Genomic DNA, 24683 nt, shown 5'->3' with positions numbered 1-24683 from the left:
CTCGATCCCCAGTGGGGGTGGGGGGTGCTGGAGGCAGCCAATCAATGATTCTCTCTCATCATTGATGTTTCTCTCTCTCTCTCTCTCTCTCTCTCTCTCTCTCTCTCTCTTCCTCCCTCTGTGAAATCAATAAAAATATATTTAAAAATAAATAAATAAATAAAATAAAAAAATAAAAATTTCTCTACAAAGTGGAAAGTAAATATCCCAAGAGAGATCAATCAAGTCCCAAAGGGATGATGAGCAAAGGCGACACTGGAAAAAACACATCTGGGGTTTTGACACAGGGAACTGGGGGGTGGTACCCTAGGCAGAGGGCACGGCAAAGAAAAACACACGGAGGCTGCTAGCAATGGAGTGTATTCAGTTGTTCCAAGCAGTTCCTTTGTTTGCAGCATAGTGATAAAAAAAAGAGTAAATAATAGTAATAACCAACATTTTATGTGCCCACAGCATTCAAAACCCTTCCTACTCTATCTAATCTTCACAACAATCCTGTAGGAAGGCATGTAAATATCCCAACTAGATAGGCGAGGAAACAGAGGCAATGGTAGGTTGATAATCTGCCCATCTGTGGCTGAGGAGTGTGTAAAACACTACTGCCACCAATCGTAATATTGACAATAATCAATAGCCGTTGATTCATCACCAAGCACTTCACTTTGGACATTCCTCCTCCTCTGATCTGATCCTCACTGTCCTGGTGAGGAAACTCAGGCTCGGGTAGGAATAAAATTTTTGCATACTATTGAAGCTAAGTTGGTACTAATTCTAACTGGACTGTTATGAATTAAGATGTTACTTGTCATTCCCAAGGCAACTACTAAGAAAATAACTGAAAAATATAAAGTAAAATAGATGAGAAGGGAATCAAAATGATACACTAAAAAATATCTATCTAACACAAAAGAGGCTGTAATGGAGGGATTGAGGAACAAAACGATATGACATTTAGAAAACAAATAGCCTAGTCCCCAATGGCTGAGCCCAGTCCCGAAGCACAGAGCCTAGCCCCGGGGAGCTGAAGCTGGTCCCCAAGGGCCAACCCCGGTCCCAAAGGGTGGAGCATAGATCAGCAGAGCTTTTAGCTCTGTTAAGGAAAGATTTACCTCATTTGATTACTTACAGGAGTAGAGAGCTAGGCTCCACTCAAAGAGCCACGCCTCGCCCCGAAGAGCTGAGCGAGCCCCAAAAGCTGAGCAAACCAGCCCTCAAAAGCTGAGCGAACCCCAAAGAGTCGAGCCCAGCTCTGAAGGCCCAGCCTAGCCTTGAGAGCAGAGCCTCCACACCAGCCTCCCTGCATCAGGCACAAGCAACACACGTTTGTCATCTGGAAGCCACAAGAAGCGGTGATAGTGGTAATAGCACGGCCTAGGAGCAAAAAGCAAGCTTAGAATCCTAGAATATCCCAGCAGGAAGCGGTGGACAGGTGACCTATTTCCACCCCTGCTTTGAACCATTGGGAGCCTGAGATCCAGGCAGCCATGAATCCGAGTCACACAGCCAGAGATGGGATTGAAATGCAGGGCCTCCCAAATCCCAGCTCACATGCTATCTGGGCATCAGAACTTGCAAGGCCCACAGTCCAGTAACCAATAACCAATAACCATAGAGGTCATAGGGTGCCACTGTCTTACAGAAGGAAGCCCAGGCCTCAGGGTAGGGGGTGGCCCCCAGATACTCCTGGCAGTGTGGCCCCAGGAGGAGGACCACTTTTCTGCCTCTGGAGTTCCAACAGCCATGTCTGCACTAGTGCTCAAGGCTGTAAGCACGCATGCCAGGAGCCCTGGCTTCGGATGGCATGCTTCATGGAGCAGCCTCACTTACAGAGAACGCTCTGTCTTCCCTCTGGGGCGGCCATTAGGTGATGCCAACCTGCCGTCCTGGTTGGCAGCCCTTCCCTGTACACTCTTCAGTTTCCGTTGGGACTAGTTTGTGTTTTAGTCTGGATTTGTGGAGCCTAGCCCTAAGTGCAGAAGTTGGGACCTCTAATCTCCATGGGTTCCACTTCTCATCACTACAACAGAGGAGAACGGCCAGCTCCACCCCTCGTAGTCTAATTGCTTTGGGCCAGTTAGTTCTTTTGGATGTCAGTTTCAACTGTGAATTGAGCTACCTTTCGGGACTTGTTTCATTCAGTCATCCTGGAAATATTTGTCATACCAGAGATGAGCAAGGTAGGCAAGGATTCTGTCCTGCAAAGCAGTCCGGTGTGGGCACCAGACATGAACTGACGAGTCACAGTCCAGTGTACATAGGCAGCTGCCATGGCGATGGTGCAGGGTGGGGCAGCTCTGTGGAGTTCTGAGGAGCACTGTATGCTTAACCTGCCTGCTGCTCTCCAGGTGCAATGCAGGGAACACTCTTTGCTCCAAATTGCTGACTGATGAGTCACCCTCCAGGACCTTGGGAAGTAAAACAGAGAGGGGACCAACTGATCAAGATCAAGGCACAGCAAGTTTATTAGGGAGGGCTGTTGGGATCCACACCTAGGAAGGGGGATTTGGGGGAGTGGATGAGGAAGTTGGGTGGCTAAGCAACTTCAACAAATGCTTCAACCTACCCCCTCAGGAAGTTCTGAAGTTCAGGGGATCCCAAAGAATTGTCCCAAATTGAGGTATGAAAGCTGGACCTTTATATCCCAACATAGACCAGGTATTGAAATGGGCTGCCCCCAAGAAGAAGGCCTTGGGCCTGGGTGTGGGTGTGGGGAGGATAGGTGTGGGACATCTCTCCTGTATCTATACCCCTTCGTTTTCTCAGCCCCTCACCTCCCCAAAATAGATCTAAGAAGAGGAGCCCAATAGAGCCAGGGGAGGTTTAGGAAGAAATGAGGTATAAACTCAGACCTGAAGGAGTGGAAATTAACTAGGAAGTGAGAGGAGAGAACATAAATAAGTTTCTAGGCTGAAGGAAGGGCATAGGCAGAGGCCCAGCGGTAGAGGGAAGGGAAAGGGAGAAAGTGCTTCTTATTTCAGGATGAAATAGCTGAATGTGGCCAGTGGACTTGGAGTCCAGTCCTGACTCCGCCATTTACTCAGAGTTACTTAAACGCTCCACATCTCAGTTTCTCTGTAAATGGGGATAATAATACCTGCCTCCCAGTTGTTTTTAGGACGAGGTAAAATAACACATGCTTCATAAATGTTAGTTGTTATGTTTATTGCTCAGAAAAAACAATGGTTGATGTGTTAAAAATACACCCCTTGCCTCAAAAAATTATAGAAGAAGAATTCGGGAATCGGCAAACTTTTCCTTAGTTTAAATAATCTAAGCTTGTGGACCATACGGTCTCTGTTTTAATTACTCTTCATTTTTAAATTTTATTTGTTGCTTTTAGAGAGAGAAGAAGGAGAGAGAGATAGAGAAACATTGATTCTCTCTCTCTCATTTGTTGTTCTACTTAAGTACTAGTATGCATTCATTGGTTGATTCTTGTTTGTGCCCTAGCGATTGAGCCCACAACCTTGGTTTTCAGGACAATGCTCTAACCAACTGAGCTATCTGACCAAGGCCTTAAGTACTCAACTCTTGTAGTGTAAAAGCACTGACTTAATAAGCAGTTGCCAAACTGATTTCTGAAGTGACTATACCACCAGCAAGATATGCATATTCCCCAGTATTCAATCTTTTTATTGACATTTGTTTTTCTTTCAGCCATTCTGATAGGTAAATAGACTTTTCTACTATAAGCAGCACTGCAATGAATACTCATGAATATTCTTATACTGTACAAACACCCTTCATAATTAGGTGGGACTGTTTCCATAAGGTACATTCTTTTTGTTGTTGTTGTTAATTCTCACCCGAGGATATTTCCTCTGCTGATTTTTAGAAAATGTGGAAGGGAGGGGGAGAGACAGAGAGAGAAACATCCATTAGAGAGAGACATCGATTGGTTGCCTCTGGGGCTCGGATTGTGTCCGCAACTGAGGTACGTGCCCCTGATGGAATTGAAGGATCCGTGGGCCGACGCTCTCCCACTGAGCCAAACTAGCTAGGGCTGTAAGGTACATTCTTTTTTTTTTAAAAAAAAAAATATTTTATTGACTTTTTACAGAGAGGAAGGGAGAAGGATAGAGAGCTAGAAACATTGATGAGAGAGAAACATCGATCAGCTGCCTCCTGCACACCCTCTACTGGGGATGTGCCCACAACCAAGGTACATGCCCTTGACCAGAATCGAACCTGGGACCTTTCAGTCGGCAGGCCGACACTCTATCCACTGAGACAAACCAGTTAGGGCTGTAAGGTATATTCTTAAAACTAGAATTGGTGGGTCAAGGGTGTGAAAGGTTGATTAAGTATGGCCAAACGGCCTTCTGAGGAGGTGGAGCCAATTTACCCGCCTACCAGGTAGGTATGTAATGCACATTTCCCCACCTCCTCACCAACGCAGTGTATTACTCAATTTCAGTATGTTTTTTTAAATGAAATTGTACTTTAGATGATTGTTGTGTATCTGCCTCACAGAGTTGTTGTTGAGGACGTAAAGTACAGCGTAGAGCAGTGCCTGCCACACAGAGTGTCAATGGCTGTTAATTATTGTATGATTAGTACTAATCAATCCATTCCATTTTTGTTTGCCTCTCTCTCTCTGAGTTCATCATCAGTATATTCAGGAGTGCTTTTCTCTGAAGAGCTCAAACATTCTACCTATAGAATGTAGTTAAACCTTTTCCATCTCTTCAGATGCTGGGCAGGAATTCAGGTACTGTGGGTTTTGCAGAACAGGGAAGTGTGGCGGGACCTTTCTAAGGTAACAGGACAGATCTGTGTCCCAGGTCAAAATTAGTTTGGAACAGAAATGGATTCCCCTAGGTTACAATGGCTTTCAAACTTTTTGACTGCTACCCACTTTAGGAAATACACCAGGAACCAGAATACACATATATACCCCAAACCAAAGTTTCAAAAAAACAACACTTGTTTCCTATTTATTCCATTTCATTGAAAATATGCTCATTGGGATCCACAATAAATAGATTTCAAAAAGCCACTATTGGGTTAAGACCAGCAGTCTAAAGAGCACTGTTCTAGGATCAAGGTCATAGATATTGGCCTTCTTGGCAATACAACTGGACTCATAGGACTTCACACACAGTTTTGGGTACATTATTACCATTTCCTTTTCCTTCATTTCCTTGGGATGCTAGAGCTTATTCATTCATCAATTATTTTTACAAATAGCTCTTGGGCTTCTTATGCATTTGCCTAATAGTAGTACGTATCAGTGGCAGGGAACAAGCTTTGAAGAGCAAGAGGCCAGGAACCTCACCTCCACCATTTGCTGGTGATTTTGGTGAAGTCTCTTCAGTTATCAAATGCTCAAGTTTTCTCCTCTGCAAATTGGGAGTAATAATAGGAAAAAAAAATCAATGAAGCGTTAAGCACAGTGTCAGGCTCATAGTAAGCATTTAATGCAGTGGTTCCCAAGGTGTGATCCCCAGAGCAGCAGCGTCCGCGAGAGTCACCTGGAATTTGTCAGAAATGCAATTCTTGGACCTCACCCCAGATTCACTGAATCAGGATTTACTCCAGGGTAACTTGTTTCATAACAGGTCTTCCAGATGCTTCTGATGCATGCTCAAGCTTTAAAAGCTCAGGCTCAATACATGGTAACTATTAACAATTAGTACTTGAGGCTGCAGAGACGAGCAGTGGGCAGATCAGGAAAGGCTGACGGGGCTAAAGTGAAGCACTAAGGTACCAGCAACACCCACAGGTAAGGCCTCAGACCTGCCGCAGCCTGCGTTCCCCTTCCCTCCTGCCTCCACCCTCCTTCCTCCGCCGCCGAGAGCGCTCGCTGATTGTTGGGGGGGTCTCTGGACAGTCACCGCCCATCCAATCGCGTCAACTGAGAGGGGCGGGGCCGGGCGCGGCGAGAGCGGCGCGTTTATTGGCTACAGACCGTGGCGGGGCGGGGCGGGGCGGGGCCGCGCGTGCGCAGCGCCGGGACGCGCCCCTGGCGGCCGTTAAAAATGGCGACTGTCACCGAGCTGAAGGCTGGTGAGTGCGAGTGGGGGGCTTGCCAGGTGGAATGCAGCTGGTCCGCAGCCCGTGAAAAGGATGGGTCGAAAGGAGGTCGCGCGGAGAGGAGTCAGCCTTTCCGGGCGGTCTCTCTGCGGCGCCAGGGCCTGCGCAGCCGGCTGCTGTGGTGGCCGCTGTGCTAGGACTCTGGAGAGGACGGGTTGCACGGGGCAGTTTTTAGACCGGCTTCGAGCTGGAGCAGGAGTCGCAGAATCTGCAGGTGCCTGGGAGGTCTGCAGTCCTGCGCCTGGGGCCTCTGGCGCCTCTTTCTGGACCCGCCTTGGCGTGGGCCATCCACGCGAGGATAATGTATACAAGTCTCCACAACCATTCTAGGTGGTAGGCACGACCCTAAGCCATTTCTGCATCCTTGCAACCTGAGAGATGGGGCCCGGTTTTCCATCGGGAAAAACGGGGGGTAGAAAGTTGCCCGGCCTGGCCATTCTGCTGTCTTTGTCGGAAAAGGTCCGCAAAGGCGAGAGTCCTTAGGCCGATAACGTTTGTGCACCGTTAGTTCTGGCGCAGAGGTCCAGACGGGGGTATTCATGATTATAATTGCCGGCGCTTAAGCCTTATACGCCAGGCACGGCCCGGCCCCTGTGCTACGTACTTGATCCCACTGACAACCCCGTGCCCACTTAAGAGATGAGGAAGTTGGGGTGCTGCGAGGTGAAATAGCTTGCCCACCCGAGATGATCCAGCCAGAAGGAGGCGGAGCGTGAGGACAGATAACGCTGCCCCGGAGCTCAGGTCTTTTTTTTTTTTTTTTTTTTTAATATATTTTATTGATTTTTTTACAGAGAGGAAGGTAGAGGGATAAAGAGTTAGAAACATCGATGAGAGAGAAACATCGATCAGCTGCTTCCTGCACATCTCCTACTGGGGATGTGCCTGCAACCAAGGTACAGGCCCTTGACCGGAATCGAACCTGGGACCCTTCAGTCCGCAGGCTGATGCCCTATCCACTGAGCCAAACCAGCCAGGGCAGGAGCTCAGGTCTTGATGGGGCGTGGCACAGCCCCACTCGTGAAACCAGTTCCAGTTTTCAGGGGCCTGAAGTCAGTGATTCTCGGAGCTTTGGCGGGAGGGGCGGCATCTCTTGGAGATGAATCAGTCGCGGTGGGCATCTACACTAATAAAAGAGAAAAATGGTAGTTGGTGTACGACGATACCCTTTTCATTGGCTAATCAGGGCTATATGCAAATTAACTGCCAACTAAGATTGGCAGTTAACTGCCAACAAGATGGCGGTTAATTTGCATATGTAGGCACAATGCAGGGAGGCGAAAGGGAAAGCAGGAGGAAGCCCTCTGCCACTGACAGTGATCGGAAACCCAGGGGGGAGCTAAGAACTGGGGGGCAGCCATGATCTGAGAATCAGGTGCCTTTGCCGCCCTGGCCAGTGATAGCAGGAAGTAGGGGTGGAGCCAGCGATGGGAGCTGGGCACGGTCGAAGCTGGCAGTCCCGGGAGCTAGGGGTCCCTTGCCTGGGCCTAAAGCGAAGCCCACGATCGCGGGGCCGCTGCAGCTGTGGGTCCCCGCTGCCCGGGCCGAATGCCTCAGCCAGAGGCATCCTGCAGGGGCAGGGGCAGAGCCCGCGCGATCGCGGCGCCCCCGCTGCCACTGCAGGTCCCCGCTGCCCGGGCTGGACGCCTAGGCCAGAGGCGTCAGGCCTGGGCAAGGGGCCGATCCTGCGATTGGAGGGTGATGGGGGTCAACGCCTGAGGGCTCCCAGTATGTGAGAGGGGGCAGGCTGGGCTGAGGGACACTCCCCCCTGCCCCACACCCAGTGCACGAGTTTCGTGCACCGGGTCCCTAGTGCATGTATAATTGTGGCACTGGGCATGCCTCTCCTGCAGAACAGCCTTCCCGGAAATCGGTGCGCCCTCTCCCTGGGAAGCACCTCACACAGAGTTGCACACAACTTCAGAGGCGTTATGCTTAGGGTTACGCACCAGGTTATGAGCCCTTTTCTTTCTTTCTTTTTTTAAAATATATTTTATTGATTTTTTACAGAGATGAAGAGAGAGTCAGAAACATCAATGAGAGAGAAACATCGATCAGTTGCCTCCTGCACACTCCCCGGCCCCCACTGGGGATGTGCCCGCAACCAAAGTACATGCCCTTGACCAGAATCGAACCTTGGACCCTTCAGTCCACAGGCTGATGCTCTATCCACTGAGCCAAACCGGTCAGGGTGAGCCCGTTTCTGAAGTGGTTATGGCACTGTTTTAAGCACGATGGCAGAGGGAAAGGCAAAATGAAACGGGACCCTAGAAGAACTCTGTGAGTCGGGAATTGGGGGTGTCTGTACAGAGGTAGGGAGCCCTTTATGGGTTTTTTTCTGCATGCCCCAGTTCTGAATATGCTTTGTGTCTGAGAGAAACTCAGTGAAAATGTGTTTGCCAATCACGTATGTTTTATGAGCTGTTGTGTGTTTTTTTAAAGCATTTTCACATTTCCCCACCTCACTTGGTTCTGTCTCTGAGAAGCAGAATCTTGTTGGAGAGGCAACTGAGGCCCAAGGAGGCGATCAGCCCCCGAGGTGGTGGTGAGATATGCTAGGTTTCTTAACTTCAGCTTCATTCATTTCTCGGCTGAGTTTGAGGCTGTGCTGTGTGCTTACAGAGTAATTGGGACAAGATCCTCCTTGCCAGTGGAAAAAATATCTCTATGAAACTTCCAAAGATGGAATTAGAGAACAGGGGTTAGGTTACGATCCCAAGAATACGATAAGTTTGTACGTTCCTTTTATGGGCCTATTACAAAGTCTGATTTGGTGATAACTGTATGTACTTAACATGCCTGCACAAAAGTTTGAGAGGATGATTTTAAAATAAGGTTAAGAAAGGTTAAAGTCTAATCTAGATTGTATCTCTTTAATTATATGACCTGGTTTTTAAAAATATATATATATTTTTATTGATTTCAGAGAAGAAAGGAGAGGGAGAGAAAGATAGAAACATCAATGCTAAGAGGGAATCATTGATTGGCTGCCTCCTGCATGCCCTACATTGGGGATTGAGCCCAAAACCAGGGCCAGCCAGGAGTCGAACCCGGGAATCGAACGGTGCCTGGTTCATAGGTCAACACTCAAACACTGAGCCATGCTGACCAGGCAAGGTTTTTGTTTTGTTGTTGTTGTTTAATATATTTCTTTATTGATTTCAAAGAGGAAGGGAGAGGGAGAGAGAGATAGAAACATCAATGAGAGAATCATTGATAGGCTGCCTCTTGCACGCCCCCTACTGAGGATAGAGCCCACAACCAGGGCATGTGCCCTTGGTCAGAATTGAACCTGGGACCCTTCAGTTCACAGGCCAATGCTCTATCCACTGAGCCAAACCGGCTAGGGCCAGGCAGGGTTTTTATTGTTATTTATCAAAGCTTAAAAAATACTTGTGTTCCTGGGCTCTCTTTATGAATTTTCATTATTGTTTACTTATTTGGTGCCTTTGACAGGGCACAGTACAGTATTAAACTATATTTATTACATCCAGTAGTATACAGCACTGTATTATAATGCTCCTAGGTAGATTTATTGAGCTCTTACTTTGGTCTAGGCACTGTGGGTGAGATGTGTTGGTGCTCTGGAGTTCTTAGTTAGTTAGCCATTAGGGACAATTTGAAAAAAAAAAAGAAGGTGTAGACCCCTGCAAGTGACGGTGCCAATTCAGCCCTATGCCTTTACTATCCATACTAATATTTATTGCTAAATTTCATTATCACAACTGCTGATATTTGTTATAATGACCCTTGTTCATCAAGAAGTTAGGTTACATTGAGCATATATAACGTTGGTTTCTCAAGAGGGCAGTGATAAACTCTGTGTTAGATTTCTAACTAGGCTTAAAATTTCAAAATCCTTTTGTTTTAAGGAATTAATGCATAATTGTCTTTAAAAAACAAACAAAAAAAAAGCCCTAACATAAAACCCACCTTTTCATTTAGAATGAGCCATTCCCCAAGAGTTCTGGATAGCAAAGGTTTTTATACAAAAGACAGGGCACATTCCTTCCTTTTATGGAGTGTACTTATAATCTTTAATCACCTTTTTTTTCTGGACCAGAGGTTTTTAGGGACATGCAGAACCTGTCTGCAGTGATAAATATTCTAGAAAATATATGAGACACTGGAGGTTAAGTTCAGGTCCCAGTGTGCTGACTGTAGTTCTATTCCCCCTTTTTTCCTCAACCAGGAATGTGACAATGTTGGAAGAATAAACTTGAATTTGTTTAAATACATTAAAATAGTACATCATTGCAACTTGGGGACTTTATTTTTTATTACAAACATGGCTTGTGATAGCTAATGTGATCATTGTTCAGTTCATCACAGTGTTTAGAATGAAAGCTGTTGTTAGGCCATTTACCTTTTAAACCATTTTCTCTAAAGTAAGCCTAAGAATGACAAAGTTTATTCTATAGTTGAAGCATTAATGTTTTATATTTAACAGTTTTAAAGGACACCTTGGAAAAAAGAGGAGTCTTAGGACATTTAAAAGCGAGAATTCGAGCCGAAGTTTTCAAAGCCCTAGATGATGAAAGTGAACCCCGACCAACATTGTCTCATGAAAACCTTCTTATTAATGAATTAATCCGGGAGTATTTGGAATTCAACAAATATAAGTATACATCGTCTGTTCTCATAGCAGGTAAGAGGTATCATTAGTCATGTGAGGCAAAATCTTCTTCCCTTCCACCAATTCTAAGTATTTAGCCTGAAAATCTAATTCCATTACAAAACGGCGTCATCTGAGTGACTGGGACATAAAATCCTCTGAGTGATTAGGACATATAAACCTACTTTTGCCCCACCCTGTACATACTCTAATACCCTTAAGGCAGCGGTTCTCAACCTGTGGGTCGAGACCCGTTTGGTGGTTGAACGACCCTTTCACAGGGGTCGCCTAAGACCATCCTGCATATCAGATATTTACATTACGATTCATAACAGTAGCAACATTACAGTTATGAAGTAGCAACAAAAATAATTTTATGGTTGGGTCACAACATGAGGAACTGTATTTAAAAGGCCAGAAGGTTGAGAACCACTGCCTTAAGGTTTTTTGTGTGTTTTTGTTTGTCTTTTTTAGAGAGGGAGGAAGGGACATTGATCAATTGCCTCTCAAACATGCCCCAATCGGGGATCAGACCCGAAACCTGGGTATGTGACCTGACCGGGAATCGAACCCACAATCTTTTGGTGTATGAGACGATGCTCCAACCAGCTGACCCACATTTCCAGAGCTAATTCCCTTAAGGTTTAATCTATGATTTAAAACTATTTCATGACTTAAAGATGTCCTCATCAAATAAAAAGAACTCATAAAGTAGATTTTTGGAAGAGAGAATGAATTCTTTGTGATGCCAGAACTTTCCATTACAGATCTTTTATTTAATATTAAACACGTCTTAATAAAAACTGATAATTTTTATTGGTTTCAGGAACTTTAATATCAGTATCTCCACTTTCCTCCCTTAGTTATAGATGTTTGGATAATACCATTAATACTCAGAAAAGAAGAACATTATGAAAATATCATTAATTACATGTCTTGGACTTGAGCTTCCCTAGAGTGAAATATAGTGACAATAGTCAAGTTTCATATTAAATGCCTTGGCTTTTTTTTAAAAATTGAGATATATACAACATACAATATACTTTACTTTTTTTTAGTATAAAGTTCTGTGGATTTTGCCAAGTGCATACAGTTGTGTAACTGCCACCACATTCACAATATAGAACATTTCCATCACCCCCAAAGTTCTCTGTGCCCTTTGTAGCCAACTTCTTTACCTGCTCTTTACCCCTAGCAACCACTGACCTGTTGTTATCTCTGCCTATCATTTGCCTTTTCCAGAATGTCCTATAAATAGAACCATATCGGATGTAAACTTTGGAGTTGGCTTCCTTTTCCAGCATAATACTTTTGAGATTCAGCCATGTTGAGTTTTTTCTTCCCCTGAATAACAATCCATTGTGTCCGTTGATGGACATTTGGCAGTTATGAATCTAGCTGTCATAAACATTCACAAAAGCTTTTTGTGTGAACATAGGTGTTACTCTCTGTTGGGTAAAGAGCTAAGAGTGGGATTGCTGGGTTGTGTGTTGTAAGTATATGTTTACCTGGATAAGAAACTGTTCAGCTATTTTGCTAGTGCCTGTACCATTTTTGCTCTCCTACCAACAAAGTATGAGGTTTCCAGTTGCCCTATATTCTTGCCAGCATTTAATATTCAGGTTAATTTTATTTTTAGAGTTATTGCCACCAAATGGATATTGGTACTGTCGTGTGTTGAATTCACAAAAACAGACTGCTGAAGCCTAGTATTGCAGAAACAGTATTTCCCTAACCAAAAATTAGATTAAAAATGAGTTTAGATGAAATCACCCATATTAAGCTATATATTTAACAAAACATTTTGAAAGTCATAAAAGCATAAGTTGCATCTGCCATCATTATTTTCCAAAAATCTGAAAAACGTGTATATCTGGTAAGTATGTTTCTTAACAAAATTATGTTTGCTTTTTAGATTGATACTCAGTGTTTTTATGATCTTTTTCCCCCTAGAATCTGGTCAACCTGTAGTTCCACTGGACCGGCAGTTTCTCATCCGAGAACTAAATGCATTTGAAGAATCAAAGGATAATACAATGTAAGAACTTATTTTTAAAATAAACTTTCAGATATTGTTGTATTGGAGTCACAATCTCATAGGGAGGTTTTATTTCATTTTAATCCAGCAGGTATTTATTTGGGTCTAGTGTTTGTCTAGCACTGCCCCAAATCCAAGGTATGCAGCAGTAAATAGGTCAGATGAGGTCTCTGCTTTCTGGAGCCAAAATTCCCCTGATTTCAGAGGACTGAATAGCCCTACCCCTTCCTAAGGGGCACTCCTCTTGGCTTTTTGATCCTTCCTTTTTTTCTTCTGATGCTTTTGCTCTATCAATCATTTTCTTCCTCAGATATAACTCATCCTCCCCATAGCTTTCTTCATTTCAGTTTAGTAATGTACTCAGATTTCCCCTCTCCAAAAAAAACCCTGTCAATGTCCAACCCCAAGCTACTGCTCAATCTCCGTTTTACCACTTAAACTTAGTGAAAATCAACCCTCTGCTTTTATTATCCACTCTGGTCTTCCCTGCATCTTAAATTCTCCCCACACCATTTACAAAAAACTATGCTCTTAAAAAGAAGACCAGCCACTGTCTAGTAGTTTCTTAGTTCTTTTCCTACTTCAGTGTTAATTAAACATTTTCTGGAGGATCCCTGAATGGGGGGAAAAAATGCATGTAGGCACCTGGGAACATAGCTCAAAGCAGTCTTTTCCTAGGAAGGAATTGTTCTGAAGTCTTACGTTTTCTCTTCCCAAAAATTCGTTGAATTTTTTCATCCTACTTCATGGTGTAATTGTTTTACCATAAAAATATTTTAAATGACATACCAATTAAAGTGAACTTTCCCACAAATCTTTGTATGAAATGGTTCCAGGATCATATGCCACTTTTATTCTGTAGTTTGTACCAAGTCTCTCCTTGAGTTTCTGCAGCATTTTGTAATATTGATTTCACTCTTCCTTACAACATTCCATAAAAAATGTTTTGTCTTTTGTGATCCTTTACTGTCTTGATTTTCCTGCCTCCCTAATGGTGTTCTCAGTGTCTTTATTGGGTTCCTTTGTGGTTCCTTTAAATTGTGGGCACTCCCCAAGTTTTATCCTTTTCTTCTTTGTCCCACTGCCCACTTTTCTAAGTATTCTTGAGTCTTTAATGATATCTCCATGCTGATGACTCACCCAATGAAGCCACAATGCTGTAATAACCTAGTCTCTAAAGTTGCAGAGTGCTGTTACTTAAACGAACTTGATTCATTACAAGTGAGTTTAGCCCACACTCAAGGGGAGGGCAGTTAGGCACTACCTTTTGAAGGGAAGGGAATGTCATAATTTTTAAAAAAAATTTTGTTTTATTGCTTAAAGTATTATAAAGAGTATTATATATGTCTCCTTTTTTTCCCCCTCTTGACATTCCCCCGGCCTCCCCTACCCCCCAGTGTCTTGTGTCCATTGGGAATGTCATAATTTAAACCATCACACCTACTAATAAGTAAGTAGATATCTAAAAAAAACTCAATCCATTAAATTTTGTTTTCAATTATGAGATTGGAAATGAAGGAAAACATTTGTTGTACCTCTATTGTCAGCAGGGCAGCTTCTGTTTGTGCAAGAGCACGAATATAAATCCCAGGCAGCATATTGAAAAGAGTATGGGACTTGGGGTTCAGGTATAAAGTTTATTTATTAGCTGAGGGATTTCTAGAAAATTCATTTTGAGCTGTGGTTTTCTCATAAGTTGGGTATGATGATTATGACATCACAAGGTCAAGGTAAACTGAAAAGAGGCAGAAGTGTTTTGTAAACTCAAGTAGCTTTTTAAATATTAGCTCTTACCCAACTCCCACATAGCTGACATTTACATATCATTTAATATGTGCTAGGCACAGTTCTAATCACTTGACATTTATTGACTCATTTGGTCCATAATAACCCTATGAAGTAGGGTTTATACTTACCCTAACTTACAGAGAAGGAAACATTCATGAGGCTGGGACATGAAGAATCTTGCTGCCTGACTGGTGTGGCTTAGTGGTTGAGCGTCAGCCTATGAACCAGGAGGTCACAGTTCGATTCCCAGTCAGGGCACATGCCTGGGTTGCAGGCTCAATCCCCAGTAGGGGTTGTGCAGGAGGCAGCCAATCGACGATTCTCTCTCATCATTGATGTTTCTATCTCTCTCTCCCTCTTCCTTCTCTGAAATCAATTTTAAAAAAAATCTTGCTGAGATCAAATGGCAAAGGCAGTTTAAAACCAGGCAGTGTGTCTCTTGGGACATAAGATCTTCTCTAGGCAAGGATTATTAATGCAATAAGTGTTTATTGAATACCTATTGTGTATTGGTCAGTATTAGGTACTAAAAAATTTTATGCTGGATTTTGGAGTTTACAAGCCGAATTCCTCTTGTGTATTGATTGAAACTGTATTTCCATTTAGATGCGATTTAAGGTGTTAACATTTTTTCCCTGGGTTTTAAAATCATCTTTAGAGTAAAATAGTACTTTTAAATTTAAAAAAGCATGAACAGTTTCAATTTGTATAATAACCATGCAACCTTATTTTATAAGTCTAGTGAATTACTTGGCTGTTTTAGTGTCAGAGGCTACCTTTTAAAGCATAGATGTTTTAAGCTTTTCCTGTTCATGCAAATTTAATTGATTTTGGTTTTCTTCCTGCTATAGACCTCTTTTATATGGGATTTTAGCTCACTTCTTGCATGGAACGAAGGATGGCATCCAACATGCATTTCTGAAAGGATCTTCACTTCAGCCTCTAAACGCAAATTCTGGTAGACAACCTAGTGGAAGAGAGCAAATGGGTATGAGCTTTCTGAGATTTATCATTTAGCTGTTAGCAAGGATATTGCCTTCTTATATATTTTTATCTTTGGAATAGATTTTCCCAAGCTTTTGAGTCATAGTTTAATTCCACTTATATCTAATATGGTTTTAACCCATGTTGTTTATCCTCCAAAAAAAACCAGAAAGTTTTTTGGAAAGAGAATCTTGGGGGAAGGCGGGTGGACGACTGGACAAAGTTTTTAGGTATAATTTCTCTATAGAATTTCATATAAATTTGTACTTTCTGGAGCAGCTTAGTTCTTAGCATACTGAATAAATAGCTTTCTATAGAATCATCATGTGTTTTCCCACCTAAGACTAAAAAGAGGCAAACATGTTGAATACAGATAGAGAAGGCACAGGTTTACTATGTGTCCTTTGCATTTTCAGGATACTTTTTGTTGTGGTACAGTGGTAGGTATCTACAAATAAAATCTTAGAATAGCCCATATTTCTTTCAGGATGCACACTCTTTAAATGAGCTTGTTTTTTTATTGAATCAGCAGTAGGACCTCAGTTTGATAATCTGAACTAAATGGTGTAGAGCTCACTGTGCCCTGTGGCTTACTGTGAGAGAGAGTTGATTTCTATTTTTAAAAAGGTCAGGTGGGCCTGACCAGTACTGCTCAGTGGTTGAGTGTTGACCCATGAATCAGGAGGTCACAGTTCTATTCCTGGTCAGGGCGCATGCCTGGTCAGGGCACATGCCCTCAATTCCTAGTAGGGGGCATGCAGGAAGCAGCCAATCAGTAATTCTCTCTCATCATTAATGTTTCTATCTCTCTCTTCCTCTACCTTCTTCTCTCTAAAACCAATACAAATATTAAAAAACAAATTAAAAAATAAAGGTCAGGTGGGTTTCAGACAGCTGATTATCAAGACAAATATAAATATTGAATGTTGAAATAAACTTTTAGTAAACATTTTAGATGTGGATTGCCTTTTGTTGTTTTCCTAAACTTCTATGAGCAATATTGATTCTATCTATCTATCTATCTATCTATCTATCTATCTATCTATATACTAGAGGCCCCCGGTGCACAAAAATTTGTGCACTCAGCGGGGTCTCTCAGCCCAGCCTACACACCAAGGGAGCCCTTAGGTAGGGTCCAGTCTGATTGCAGCATGGCTCCGGCTTCCCAGAGCCTGCAGGCGGGGGGAGGGACCAAGAGGCCAGTCCAACAGCAGCATGGCTCTGGTTCCCCAGAGCCTATGGAAGGGGGGAGGGACCAAGGGGCCAGTCTGAGGCAGCATGGCTCTGGTTCCACAAAGCCTGGGGGCACGGGGTAGGGACCAAGATTCCCAGATCGCAGCATGGCTCTGGTTCCCTGGAGCCTGTGGGGGAGGAGAGGGACCCAAAGGCCAATCTGATGGCAGCATGGCTCCATCCCCACAGCTCCCTCCCACCACTGTGCCGCAGGTGGCCGGGACCCAGACTGACGCCCACCACGCCGGCCAGGACCCAGACCAACTCCCGAGCACTGACCGAAACCCAAACTCAATCCCGTCGCAGCAGCCAGGACCCTAGTCGCTGTTCGGTCATCCGTCTGGTTGTTTAGGTCATGACGGCCCCTGGCTTTTTATATATTAGGATATATAAAACTCAAAGCAACCAGTCGACCAATCGACCATTTGACCGGTCACTATGACATGCACTGACCACCAGGGGGCAGATGTTCAATGCAGGAGCTGCCCCCTGTTGGGCAGTGCACTCCCACAGCAGAAGCACCGTTCAGCTGACTGCTGGGCGCCAGACTCTGGGCTCATGGCTACAGCCTTTCCCGCCTTCGCACAGTGCCACTGGTTGCTGCAGCAGGCACAGCGAGGCCAGGATGAGCAGGAGCAGCACAGCACCCGGCCAGGGCTCGGGCTCCTCCCCAGCTGCCTGCCACTTTGCGCACTACTACATCCCTCATACCAGCAGTCCAACATCCCCTGAGGGGTCCCAGATTGCGAGAGGGCACAGGCTAGGCTGAGGGACCCCACCCGTGCACGAGTCTGTGCACCGGGCCTCTAGTGTTAAAAATTAGCTTAAGATGTGAAAGCTGGTGGCCTTTTTGAGGTTATTTCTGACTTCACTAGGACTTATTTTTCTATATATCTTAGATTTCTGAGCTGATGGAACATTGGAAAAGAAATCATTCCCAGCTACTAATTTATATTAGAGAAAACCAAGACTAAGAGGTGAATGACTCGTTTGATGCCTGTAGCTGATCATTTTTAGCAGCATCAGCACCTCTGATTGCCATTCCTGTACACTTCATCATTTTTTTTAAAATATATTTTATTGACTCTCTACAGAGAGGAAGGGAGAGAGACAGAGAGCCAGAAACATGGATGAGAGAAACATCGATCAGCTGCCTCCTGCACACCCCCCACTGGGGATATGCCCGCAACCCAGGTACATGCCCCTGACCGGAATCGAACCTGGGACCCCTCAGTCCGCAGGCTGACGCTCCATCCACTGAGCCAAACCGGTTTCGGCGTACACTTCATCATTTAAAGAACATGGGGTTTTCCTAGCTCCCTTTTCAGGGATTGGATAAGGAACTGCTTTTTAGCAGGTACTTAAAAACCAAAACAAAACACCAGCACATGACTAAATCTCTAAACATTCAAATAATATAACTTAACATGCCCTTTCATCTCTTCCCTCCTGCCTCTCCCTAACTCCCCAATTACCCTCCCTTCTATAGAAGTTAACTCCATTAGCAACTTGGTGGGTGTCCTTCAGGACTCACTTCTGTGTATTCAAGTACTACTGATATGCACTAAAATTGGAACAATACAGAGAGGAGTAGCATGGCTCCTGTGCAAAGATGACACGCAAATTCGTGGAACGTTAACATATTTTTGTTATCCTTTAGATATGAGAGAGAAATAAAGGCTTTTCCAGACAAACAAAAGCTGAGGGAGTTTATCACCACAAGACCTGCGTGACAAGAAATGAAAGGAATTGTTTCTTCTACATGAAACAGAAAGATAAAAGTATACAAAATTTTGAGTAAGATGACAAACAGAAGCAGGAAATTGCAACTCTATTTCAGAATAGGGTATTAAACACTTAATTAAACATAAAGGTTAAAGGGGGAAGGCATTATTTTAAAAAGCCCTTTGTGCTCTGTAGTTTCCCTGCTGCTCTGTTCCAAACCTCCCTCCTTCGGTTGTATATAAAAACAATGTTACTAACAGTTAATATTACGAGAATTTTACACAACTTCCAAATAGCAGCATCAAAGAAAAACAGGCACTGGATAGAAAATCTGCAGGAATAGGCAAGGAATTGATATCTTGTGTCTGGGAGGAGATATACGTGGTTAGAGGCAGGAGTAAAGAAATTCACATTTGTAACCCTTTTATTTTCCTTTTGAAATGTGAGCCATGAATTACCACATTAGTATTTAAAAAATAGTTAAACTTTAAAATACAGGAGTGGGCAAAAGTAGGTAATAACTCTGTGCCAAAGTGTGTTTGAGTATAACAAGTACACTGACTACAAGAATGTGTAAATGATGAAGGCTGGCAATTTAAGCACCTACAAGATTGTTCCTAAGTGCACTGTGCCATCATAACATTCTTTTGAGTTAAGAAAGCTATGCAATAATCATAACCTGCATGTCTTTTCCCATATGAACATGTAAACCTACTTTTGCCAACCCCTATATGCATTGTTAACTATATATAGTATTCTATAATTTGCATTTTGTCAATATATGTAGATCTACTTCCCCTCATTTTTAACTTTTTGTAGTAGTCCATAGTGTGGCTAATCACTCTTTACTGATGTACTTTTACTGTTTTTTATTTTTTGCTTTTACAGTATTGCTGTGTAGCATTATTTCTTTCTTCACACAGGTATTTCTCATCTGGATACCTAGAAGTAGAATTGCTGGTTCAAAGCATATGTGCCTTAAAAATAATCTAATATTGTCTGATTTTCCTCCAAAAAGGCTTTAGCAGTTTATGCTCACCAAGAATAAATAACAATACTAATTTCTTAGTTCCATTGTTACCAGTGGATATTGTACACATTAACACCACAGCAAACCCATGACATTTGTATTTTCAGTCCAATGAGGAAAAATAGCCTCTTGAGAAATAACTTTTGTGATTTGTAAGCTTTTTATAATCATTCTCTTTAATATGGCTAATGACTAATAAGAAAGTTAGAAGTAGAGTATTTCTTACCTAAGTTCTCCTGAGATGAAGGTCGTGGATTAACTACTGGTAGCCTATACGCAGTGGGTAGGGTGGGCTGGGGAGGGGTCCTTTCTGTATAAAGTGCCAGAGACATCAGAGTCAAGTTCTAGTCAGTGAAGCTTTGGTGCCTGTCCCGTGGAAAGCTCTGTGGAAGACTCAGAGATGAGGATGACTGTTGAACCAATAGAATAGTGAATTTGCTAATTATTTTTCTTGATCACAAAAAATTTTCTTAGCCTCTTTATGTAATGACTTGTGAATTGTCAGCCAAAACTGCATTATGTAGCCCTGGCCAGTGTGGCTCAGTTGGTGGGAGCATCATCCCATGCACCTGAAGGGCACATGCCTGGGTTGTGGGTTTGATCTAGGGTGAGGCATGTAGGAGGGGCAATCTTTCTCACCTCTCTCTTGCTCTCTCTTCCTCTCTCTCTTAAATTAATTAATAAAAAAACACCCACAATACTGCATTATGTTTCAGTAACATTCCATTTCTTTTCTCAGCTCTAGCTTATTGTTTAAAGGATACATGTTTTATTTTACAACATGGACAAGATTATGAAGATGTTAAAATACTTATTCTTCAGATTACAATACCTTATCTTTATACAAGTTCATCCAGTTGAAATGTAAAACAGTAAACTTAAATTATCTTTTATTTGAAAATAAGTCAAAGCATGTCAGCATGAAAGTACTTCTTTTATCAAAGCTTTCAAAGTGCTGAAAAAAACAAAGAGAATGTATATAGACACACTCACCTTTGAAATAGTGCTGTTGATATGAATACTTGTCATATTGGAGGCAAAGTAGTAGTTGTTGCTGTACATAAAAGACCAGATCCTTTATAATCTGTAAAGTCATTATCAGCTCAGCTTTATACACGTCTATGAAGAAGCACATGAAAAACATACTTCATTTTTTAATAATGCTTTTATAGAAAACCAAAAAGCATATGTCCTAAAGATAGTATTAATTTTGTTTAGTCCAATAAAGTTGCCTAAAATTGAAGGAGATTGTTTTTTATCTGAGATCCAGATCTGTAGTAGCATTTACATTATTTCTAAGAGTGATCAGCTGTGGACTAACTAATAAGACTGTGTGTACAATCAAATTGTCTTTAGAATTAGAATATCCAATATATGTTTTTGGTGCTAAAATTGCATGTTTCTAAAAATTTATCTAAATTTGTATTTTCTCATGTAATCAGAATTAATCAAAATATTTCAGAATATCTGTTTTAAAAGGTTATATTTTTTTCTGTTGTAAAAAGTATTTGATGAATTGGTGGGGGGAGGTGTCACATTTTCCTAGGGATTTCGTTTGTGCATTGTGTTTTTGTCTACATTGGGTATTAAGTTTTAATTTATGTTATTTATTTATTTATCTTTTAAAATATATTTTTATTGATTTCAGAGAGGAAGGGGAGGAAGAGAGAGATAGAAACATCAATGATGGGAGAGAATCATTGATTGGCTGCCTTCTGCACGCCTCCCACTGGGGTTTGAGCCTGCAACTGGGAACCGGGCATGTGCCCTTGACTGGAATCAAACCCAGGACCTTTCAGTCCGCAGGCGGATGCTCTATCCACTGAGCAAAACTGGCTACGGTGATTGGGTTTTAAGTTTTTTAGGTTCTTTTAATCTAGAACACTTCTGCCCTCCCCCCCCCCCCGCCCCCCACTGACAAAAGAAACTGAGCAGTGACTAGAGCCTCCTCTTCACTATGGCGGGAGCACAGTGGGTGCTCGTAGAGGCTCTGGGCTCCTCTGAACTCTCATGGAACTTTATTGTTTGGGTTTTGGCTGAAGAACTTTTTCTACAAATTCTTGGATAGTTTTCTGATGTGCGTAGGAAAATGTAACTTGTGCTAGTTTTCTTCTTGTCACAAGAGGGTGCTGCTGGGAGACATGCCTATTTGAAGAAAGGTGGTTTTTCTTTTTGATTGAAGAGCTTTACCATCCCTCAGAATGCTAAACACCCTGGCCTTTCTTGTGAATTCTGTTCCTTACATATAACATAAGAGAAGTTTGTAGCTACTTACCATGGGTTTACTCCAGGGGGTACTCTATTCACTTTTTAGAAAAGTTAAGAAGCTTTTTTGAATAATTAGAGTTCCTAGTACAAAACATTTCTGATTTTTTTCAGTAGTGTTTAAAAGGTTGTATTTTTTTTTCATTGTCCTAAGCTGTCCAAAGAATGCATACAAGTTTAAATATATAACTTCCTGAAATATATGTAGCTGTGTCTGCCTACAGCTTATTTTAATTTGGGATAAGCATTGACACTCATTTCTGTTAATTTCAGATGACCATCTAATAAAAGAGAAGGGGAAAAATACTAATATTGAAGATCTTCATATTTCTCAAAACGTGAAGAGATGACATTTCCATTTGGGGCATCTTTTATCTTAAAATTGTATGTATTAAATCACTTATTTATTTTCTCATTGCCAAAATGCATCACTAATATTTGTACTTTGTAGAAATTTGAGTTTCTGTAAAACACTTAGTCTTTCATGCTTTACTGTATTTGTGAATAAAAGCTAACTCTGTCATCAAGGCTATTGGATTTGACTTGAAAGAAAATGTACTGTTTTTAGGATATATTTTAAAGGTTCTTAGATGTAAGAAATGAAAGGGAGAAATGAATGTTAGTACCCTATACATTCTTCTAAAAAACAAAAACCAGGTATTTATAGCCATATCATCTGCTCTTTAGCATGTACATTAATTACATTTCCTTCAGGCTGGAATTATGTGGGTTTATAGAAAAAAAAATTTAAGAAAAGAGCACTAAAGTCAAGAAAAAAAACTAATTTTTATAAAGTTTGATTTTTTTGATTAGCTGTTTTTCAAATAGCTATTTATAATTAGATTAAAATATCAGAATTGCTATCTAAAATTGAACTTTTAAACTAGGTAACAATGTACTTTTTCTTTCCTTAGATCATTTTGGCTTCTACTGGAAGATTTAATTAAAATCTAGAGGGGGAACTAATTCTTTTAATTTTGCTGTAAGTAAAACAAAGAGTTTATTTGATTACATGAAGAATGTGGAATCAGCATGAAGAGACAGGCTTTAGGAGAAAACCAGAAAGTACCTTTTAAAAGATGGCATTGTCTAACCTCCATGTGGCCTTCAGTTGTGCAATTATAAGATGAGCTATGAAAGGGCCAACCCCTAATTATTTGGGCTCTGAAAGTCTTATTAAATGTCCATTTTTATTCTTCGGATAGAAAAACAGTAAGAGCTATCCTAGTGCTATCTCTAAAATGCTGCTTTGATATTTATTAAGATATTTTTATAATGTGGAATCTACAGATTGATTTCACTGAAATCTGTTACAGTAGACAGCACCTGACTGGCAAAAGTCATTGATACATTCAGAGCACAACTGCATTGGCGCTGTATACTGACAACATTTAGCTTAAACGTCTCCCACAGGGAAAGTGATAAGGGCTTAATTGGCAAAATTGGCCTCTCGAAATTATTGAAACGTCATAATATATTTGGTACTAGTCAGTGTTTAGTCCTTACAGATTAACCAGGAATTTTTATCTGAATACAGAAAATGATTAAAGAAATCCCCTTAAACTATACAAGTCAAAGGATTTTAAGAATCCCTATTGGTGGCCTAAAGTTACATATATAGGTGTAGAAATACTGTAAGGTCATTTCAATATTTTAAACATATGTTTTTATTGATTTTTAGTTAGAGGGGAAGGGAGAGAGAGAGAAAGATAGAAACATCGATGAGAGAAAAACATCTATCAGCTGCCTTCCGCACACCCCCCTACCGGGGATTGAGCCTCCAACCTGGGCATGTGCCCTGATTGGAAGTGTGACCTCCTGGTTCATGGGTCGATGCTCAATCCATTGAGACACACCAGCCGGGCTCATTTCCATTTTTTTAGTGAAATCTGTAGTATCTGATTATAATTGTGAATTATAATGTATGTGGGACTATAAATATCTGAATTTTTCTCAGAGGATTTGGTTTACATACAAAGATGTTAGCAGAGACACTAAGTTTATCTCAGGAATTGCAATCATCATAAAGAACTAGATTAAGAAAAAATGCTGGAGTTTAGCATTTTAGATACTGATGTAAAATTATCAAAATAGAAGCTAAATGGAATTGTCACATGTAGTTCATTGTGTATTTATATGCATTATTCTGTAACTTGTTTGTACCTAGGCAACTTTTATACTTTCGATGTATCATTTAATAAAAAAAAAAAATTAAACAACTCACATGTGTGCAGAGGGTGTTTGTGTGGCTGTTCTGTCACCAGAGATGTAGACCAGAACCTGGCGAAGGCTCTCCAGGCCTTCCTTTGGGATCTCCACCAACCTGGTTGTTAGCAGATGGAGGGCAAGGTTGACGATGTACGTGCACTTGGCACCAGCCTTCTCACCTTGGAACAATACCTCTTCATAGGTGGCAGTGGTGGGGGGATAAACCAGTATTATATGAAATGTTAAGAGTATTATTTAAGAAGAAGAAAAGATTAAAAATATGAACAATTAAATGGCAATAAATACGTATCTATCAACTATTGAATCTACAAACAAAATGAACAAGCAGAACAGACGCATAGATACAGAGAACTTTTTGTTGGTTGCCAGATGGGAAGGGGGATAGAGGGACTGGGCAAAACAGGTAAAGGGATTAAGAAGTACATATTGGTTGTTACAGAATAGTCACGGGGATGTAAAGAACAGCATAGGGAATATGTATATAGTCAATATTCTGATAACTAGGCATGGTGTTGGATGGGTATGAGATTTATTGAGATGATCACATATTGTTATATAATACTAGGGGCCTGGTGCACGAAATTCATGCACTGGGTGTGTGTGTGGGGGGGGAGTGTCCCTCAGCCCAGCCTGCCCCCTCTCACATACTGGGAGCCCTCAGGCGTTGACCCCTATCACCCTCCAATCGCAGGATCGGCCCCTTGCCCAGGCCTGAGGCCTCTGACAGAGGTGTCAGGCCT

General features: G+C 42.0%; 1 protein-coding gene and 1 non-coding gene across 3 annotated transcripts; both read left to right on the top strand.

Moving 5' to 3' along the window:
• The first annotated feature begins 5935 nt into the window (after positions 1 to 5935).
• Positions 5936 to 23933, top strand: CEP20 (centrosomal protein 20). Of its 2 annotated transcripts, XM_059693264.1 has the most exons (6): positions 5936 to 6009; positions 10487 to 10684; positions 12605 to 12689; positions 15329 to 15465; positions 21988 to 22098; positions 22629 to 23933. In XM_059693264.1, the coding sequence occupies exons 1-5, from the start codon at positions 5982 to 5984 to the stop codon at positions 22062 to 22064; spliced, it is 525 nt and encodes a 174-aa protein (XP_059549247.1). In that variant the 5' UTR covers positions 5936 to 5981; the 3' UTR covers positions 22065 to 22098; positions 22629 to 23933. The 2 variants fall into 2 exon arrangements, with proteins under 2 accessions (XP_059549247.1, XP_059549246.1); XM_059693263.1 differs by having other exon boundaries at positions 21988 to 23933.
• Positions 18238 to 18342, top strand: LOC132233918 (U6 spliceosomal RNA). Its single transcript, XR_009452768.1, has one exon. It is a non-coding gene; the product is annotated as a U6 spliceosomal RNA (small nuclear RNA).
• Positions 23934 to 24683: the final 750 nt, after the last annotated feature.

Source organism: Myotis daubentonii, chromosome 4 (genome assembly GCF_963259705.1).
Source record: "Myotis daubentonii chromosome 4, mMyoDau2.1, whole genome shotgun sequence".
Lineage (NCBI taxonomy): Eukaryota > Metazoa > Chordata > Mammalia > Chiroptera > Vespertilionidae > Myotis > Myotis daubentonii.
Note: the sequence above shows the minus strand (reverse complement) of the source record. Positions and strands in the feature narration are given on the sequence as shown.